This window comes from Lycium ferocissimum, chromosome 5, assembly GCF_029784015.1.
Source record: "Lycium ferocissimum isolate CSIRO_LF1 chromosome 5, AGI_CSIRO_Lferr_CH_V1, whole genome shotgun sequence".
Classification (NCBI taxonomy): domain Eukaryota; kingdom Viridiplantae; phylum Streptophyta; class Magnoliopsida; order Solanales; family Solanaceae; genus Lycium; species Lycium ferocissimum.
In genome coordinates, this window is record NC_081346.1 from 15,626,307 (window position 1) to 15,632,495 (window position 6,189).

At 35.2% G+C, this 6,189-nt stretch overlaps 1 protein-coding gene across 1 annotated transcript; it reads right to left on the reverse strand.

The window, feature by feature from the left end:
- Positions 1–967: 967 nt before the first annotated feature.
- Positions 968–5,655, reverse strand: LOC132057595 (protein SRC2 homolog). The gene is made up of 2 exons (XM_059450223.1): positions 5,619–5,655; positions 968–2,109 (listed from the first exon to the last, which is right to left on the reverse strand). The coding sequence occupies exons 1-2, from the start codon at positions 5,653–5,655 to the stop codon at positions 1,133–1,135; spliced, it is 1,014 nt and encodes a 337-aa protein (XP_059306206.1). The 3' UTR covers positions 968–1,132.
- Positions 5,656–6,189: the final 534 nt, after the last annotated feature.

Below are 6,189 nucleotides of genomic sequence, written 5' to 3' on the forward strand. Positions count from 1 at the left end.
CAAAAAATTTTAAAAAATTTTTGGGATTTTTGCAAAAATTTAAAAAAGAATTTTGAAAATTGCAAAAATTTGAATAAAATATTTTTATTTCTAAAATGTTAAATTTGTTTATAATATAGAAATGATCAATCTTTTTTTAGACAACAAGTTACGAAAAGTAAGACAATCTTTTTGAGACGGGGAGTAATTATTATTACTCCAAACCTTTAAACTTATATAGATGAAGTGTCAAGGAGCCGGATCCGCTGAAGGACATAAATAACTTACATTATATGATCACTATTAAAACATGAAAAGTACAACGCAAATGGCATGTTTTAGCTATGTGTTAGCGTTATAGTTCATAAGTTGAGTTCTTAACTCAACGGTTACAAAATAATACGGTGAAGCTTGGGGATTGTTTGGTAATTAAAACGTGACTCTGAAGTCTGACCCTCAATGGCTATTGATCTATCCTGAATTTTTAATTTACTTTTTATTAATTTGTTTATCTTTTTTTTTCTTTTTCTCAAGCTATTTCTATAAGGTGTGTTTGAAGAGTGATTCCTCAATCATTTCAAATAAAACTTAGATTGAAGGCATTTTGTGAGTGTCATAACTTTGAATTAGCATTATTAAAGTAATAGACATGGCTGAACTAGAGGTCTAACCAAGTTTACATGTATACCAAACACAGCCTCTATTAAATGAGTGGTACTCTGCAGTATAGCGTGAAACATTCAAGATGGGCACATAAAAACATGAGAAGAAAGTACAAGATTCAATGTATCAACTATCAAATACAGTGAAAGATGCAATACACAAATGATTTGGTTGGTCCTTCATTTTCAGCAGAATCCCCAAATTAATACATGTGTAATCACTAGAGATCGCAGAATCCAGAGCATTCGAACCTCAGAGACAGATGTGGAGAATGGAATTTTTGGACACAAAGACCTTGAAATTATAGCAACAACTTGCATCCATTCACGTTATGTGATCGATACCCCAAAAACATATTAGTACATCAAACAACAGTTGCATAAATTTTACAAGTTTTTGCTTTGACATTAAATACCCTTGTCTTTCAGGATAATAAAACCCAAGAAATTGCGAATCAAAATCAACTAAATCAAAGATGGTAGGTATTTTTCTAGTCATCATCATAATAATCATCATCATCGAGATCTTCCTCAACTTTCTCTGCCGCCTTATCAGCAATATTATCCTCAATGTGATCAATACCCTCCGCAATTGCAAGTCCACCCAGTGCCCCTGCAACCGCACCCACAGCCAATCCCGCTCCCAACCCCATTCCTCCAAACTTCCCCTTCTTCTTCTCCTCATACCCATACCCCGCCTTCTGCCCGTAGCTTCCCTGCCCGTAGCCTCCTTGCTGCCCGTAACTACCCTGCGACCCATAACTTCCTTGCGACCCGTAACCAGGTTGTCCGTAACTACCCTGCTGCCCGTACGGCGCAGGGGAAGCACCGTAACTCGGTTGTTGACCATAACCGGGAGCTGGAGCCGGAGCAGAAGCACCGTAATTTGGTTGTTGACCATAAGCCGGAGCTGGAGCAGGAGCAGCGCTATACGGATAACCCGCTGGCGGGGCAGCATAGGGGGCAGGAACACCTGCCCCGTACGCTCCGCCATAAGGTTGCGGTGGAGGAGCAGGGTAATCCCTTGATCCAGCCGGTGGAGGTACACCATAAGGAGGCGCATAATAAGGATCCGGCGCACGATAACGCGGATCACGAACAACAACTTCCACTTTTACCTTCCCTTGAGGACGACCAGAAGGTCGCTTCAACTCAAGCGAACGCTCCGAGGAATTTCCAATTCCGACGCTATCGACAACATCACGTAACGGAAGCTTGGCGGAGCCGATGAGAGGCTTGGTACCTTCAGGTGCGTTAGCGTGAACGACGTCGATGTACAGAGTTGATTCTTCGATTGGGGAATATAAGGGAATCACTAGCTTTTCATCCCAGTAAGGTGACGTGTCACCGTCATCGTCCACTTTTGTGGAGCATTTGCCTTTTGGGTCAACCCATACAACAGCATAGGGTTTTGAGACGGCCTCCCAATTCACGTTCTTCTCCTTAGCTGATGAATCTTCACCTCCACCTCAATCGCGACCCCTTTTTTTTCTTAAAAAATACAGTAAAGAAATGTATAAAAATGGCTGATGGCAACTTTTATCTATGAACGTTATTGGTGGGTATCTTAAAATCTTAACTGGAAGAACAGTTTGTGAGGTTACCAGACTATTTTTGTATTTTTAAAAGTTCCACTAATGTCCTTGGGTTTTTTTGTGGATGTTGGGCTTGATCTGTTTAAAAGAGTGTTCAGGAAGGCTTTTTAAGTCAATGTAAAAAGCAAGAAAAATGAGCAAATAGCGGATTAGGCAAGTGAGGGACTTTCCTTAGCCGAGAAGAGTCGATATAAACCGGGAGGAAGGTAGGACACGTGGATCCATATTAGTGGTAAATGATGCGTGCTTAATAAAAAATGTGTGGGGCCAGGAGCGGGCTGAACCAAAGAAGGGAAAAAGAAAGCTCAAGTAGTAGATGTCTTGGGGAATATAAATGGCAGATTGTGAAGCCCAATAAGAAAACAGGATCCATATAGGGGCAAGCATATTCCTTCCTTACTTCACTATACGCGATGTGAACACGGGACTTTCTTTTCCTTCTTTTCTTTGTTTTCTATTTGGATTCATAACATCCTTTAACTTTAAATTTAAAAAAAGGATCGTTTGGTAAAGGTATAAGGGATATCCCCTTTAATTTTTTTTAATGTTTGGTAGAAGGTAAAAATTTTTGCCCGATAAATTTATCTTTCTCTTTTAAAAAAATTTTTTTAAAACTAAATCTTTTTATTTTTGGATTTTTTTTGCCAATCTTTTAGATGGTATAAAATTATGAGGGGATAAATTAGGGATAATTTATTTTTCTCCAAAACATCCAAATGCATGACAATTCGTCCTTTGGAATTTTTTTTTTACGCAAGACAAATTTGATTTTAATTTAATAAATACTAAATAACGAATAGCAAGTAGTCATATGAAAATGTCTTTTTTGTGTCCAACAGAATAGACCATAAACTAATTTTTCTAGAATAATTTTTCTAGAAGGAGAAAAAGAAAAGAAAAAAGAAAGAACGCGGAGGCACGGCATTCTAGTCGAAAAATAGGAACCGACAAATACGGTTTCCAATTGGGACCAATAAAAAAAGGGAAAATGACATGGGAAATTTAAATTAAAAATTTTTATTATAAAATATATAGTAGTTTTTTTTATTTCCAAAAAGAATTTTCGAAATATACGGATTTTTATGTATTTTCTTTTTTTTATTTTTTTCAAAAATAATTTTTTTAAATAAAATATTTTAAAAATTTTGAAATGTGTATGTGTAGTAAATTTTTTAAAATAATTTTATACCTAAAAGTGGCAAAAATTTAATCTGAATATTTTATGAAAATTGTTACATGTTGTTGTAGTTGTATTTAAATTTTTGGGGAAAAATTTTAAAATGAACTTTATATACGAAAAATGTGAATGAAATTAAGTCGAGTACTATAACCCCTTCATTCATTTATCAAAAAATTTTACTAATGTTAGCCGTCGAGAATTCCATTTATCACAAAATTTGAGCGAATTTTTTTAAGTCGAGCAAGATATACATTTTCTAAAAAAATTTGAGCAATTATTTTAAGTCTTGAATGTTGTATCAAGTTTTTTTGTTGATGTAGTTTTTTTAATTTTCAAATCTAACATGAATTTTTCTGAAAATGTAGTGAAATTTTAAGCCTTGAGGAGATACAAATTTATCTTTTTCATCAATTTTTGGCATTTTTAAGCCTTGACGAATATAAATTTAAAGTTTTATCCCTAAATTTTTTAAAAAACTTTTTACCTTGGCGGATATCAATTTTTACAACTTTCTACAAAATTTTTGGGGAAAAAAAAAAATTTTAAAAAATAAAAAATATATTTTAAAAAAAAAACATGTTTTGTATAGGGTTTGTAATGTTATGTTTTGTAAATAGAAAAGTATCGCCCGTTTTAAATTTTCCCCTTTAATATGTATATATACGTCTTTACCCAAAACAAAATACTTGTTTTCTGGCCCGCTATGTTGTTTGAGTCATAAATTTTTTAAATTTTTTCTTAAAGATGTTTCATAAATGTAAGAATTAAAAAATCTTGAATATAAAAATATAATTTTTCCCTCAAAAAGGCACTTGTTTGAGGGGTTTTAAAGGATATGTGACTTGATTTGCCAAAGTTAGTGTATAAGTATGCAATAATTAGTATGAAATATAGAAAAGGTAAAGTTAAAACTAAAGAACAAGCACAGCCCGGAAGTTTGTTGTGAAATGCCTCCCGGGGTATTTAACTTTTAAAAATTAAGGAAAAAGAAGGGGAATTTTCCCAAAAGATAAAAAAATTTTTTAATAATGTGATTTGAAGTTAATAAAATATTTGTATTGCCTTGTGTCTCGATCCTCGATTCATAACTTGTCCCAAAATTTTTAGTGTATGAATCAACCTCCCTTTAAAACTTCTGATAATGACTTAATAAAAATTTAAATGGCCCTTTAATCCAATTTTAATCGGAATGGGGATTGAGTAACGGGCAAACGTGATATTCCCTTTAATAGCTTATCGGGTATCACTTTGGGGTAAATTTTCTACGGTGAATTTGCCTGGTAAAAAAAGTAGTCCTTTTCTTTGGTCCCGGGGAAAAAACTTGGCCTTCCTTTAACCCCTTGTTTTTTTAGCTGACGCCCGTGTAAAATTTTCGTTTTTTCCTGTATACGGATAGTCCCCCTTTCCGGTAAAACATTTAAATCGAGGGATTTGAACCTTCTGAAGCTATCTAATGGCGGGAACACAAAACGCCTAGTTCCACCGTCTGAAAAGACAGCCATAGGCTTCGGATTTAATGCTCTTTGCACGATGTAGAATATTCATAATTGCACCTTGATTTATTTTTCTTTTTGGAAACAACTATCATTTGAACTTCCATCTTTTCAACTTCCTAATTCGAATACATATAAAAAAGTCTTCATTTTTTGTCACTTTCTCAACTTTTATAAAAAAAATTATAATCTTTCAATTCCATTCTCTTGGTTTTAACCCCCAACCATTCTTCTCTTCCATTATTAACCCAATCCCGGCAAACGGTACCAATTCACCCAATCAGAACATTTTCGATGTTTTTCCCTTAACTCGAAAGAAGAACTGGGGGTTTCTTTTCCCGGTATTTTCCTTTTTGGTTTCAATTTCCCCTTTGATTTTTTGGCATTTCTCCCCTCTTGAGTCCTTGGGAAAGAAGGGAAAATTTTTTATTGATCCAACAACCCCCCCCAAGGTTCGAAAGTGCAAATTTTTTCCGATATTGACGTTATCAATGTAGAAAAAGGAGATGAAATGCCCTTCTGGAGATGAGAATGACTCCCCTATTAAAGGGCTTTTCCCACGATTTTTACACTTATCCTTTTGCAATTGGCTATTCCTTCCCCATTTCGCAAATCATAGAGGACTTTTGTTGTGGCTACAGAGTTTGCGTCGGGCAAATTTCCGAAAATTTGGAGGTTGGTTTTTTGTATGCGGGGTCAGCTAACTAACCCCATGTCTCCTTTTTCTTTGGACCGCTTGATCCCATATACGTTCCTCTGTTTTCCAGGGGGTTTAACTCATCTTTACCCCTTTTGAAAGGTGTGGTTTTTATCAGGAGGATTTATTTATGATGAGGGTGGATACTCGGTTTGTCATGATCCAAAAAAAACCAAAACCCCTCAATACGGAACCCTTTTAAATCTGGAACCTATTTTTGCTTTCCCATATTTTCTTCTTCTCATGATCTAGCGTCGTATATCGCTTAATTTTTTGTAAATAAATTTTTTTTTTTCGCACGGTTTGATCAGCCGAAACTCTTTATAAAAATCTTTGATTGGGGCGTTATTGCGATGCTTCTCACATTGTAACTCGCTCCGGGGGAAAATATAATGTCCCAGATCCCTTTTTTGTGGTGGGCCCGACCCGAAACGGAGCCCAGCGAACCGGCGGCTCTTCCTACGTACTAAATTTTTTTTTTTTAAAACCCCGTCAAATATACTAATAAAATTTTTTTGAAATAAACCTTTTTTGCTTTAGAATCGAATAAAAAATGTAACTATACGGGACTTGTATCGTGGGC

Excerpts from the sequence above, each read along its gene's own strand:
- LOC132057595 (XM_059450223.1), bottom strand. The coding sequence starts at position 5,655 with ATGGGATCAAGCGGTCCAAAGAAAAAGGAGACATGGG. Across the intron at positions 2,110-5,618 it reads AAAGAAAAAGGAGACATGGG|GTGGAGGTGAAGATTCATCA; the intron begins GTTAGTTAGCTG and ends GTCGCGATTGAG.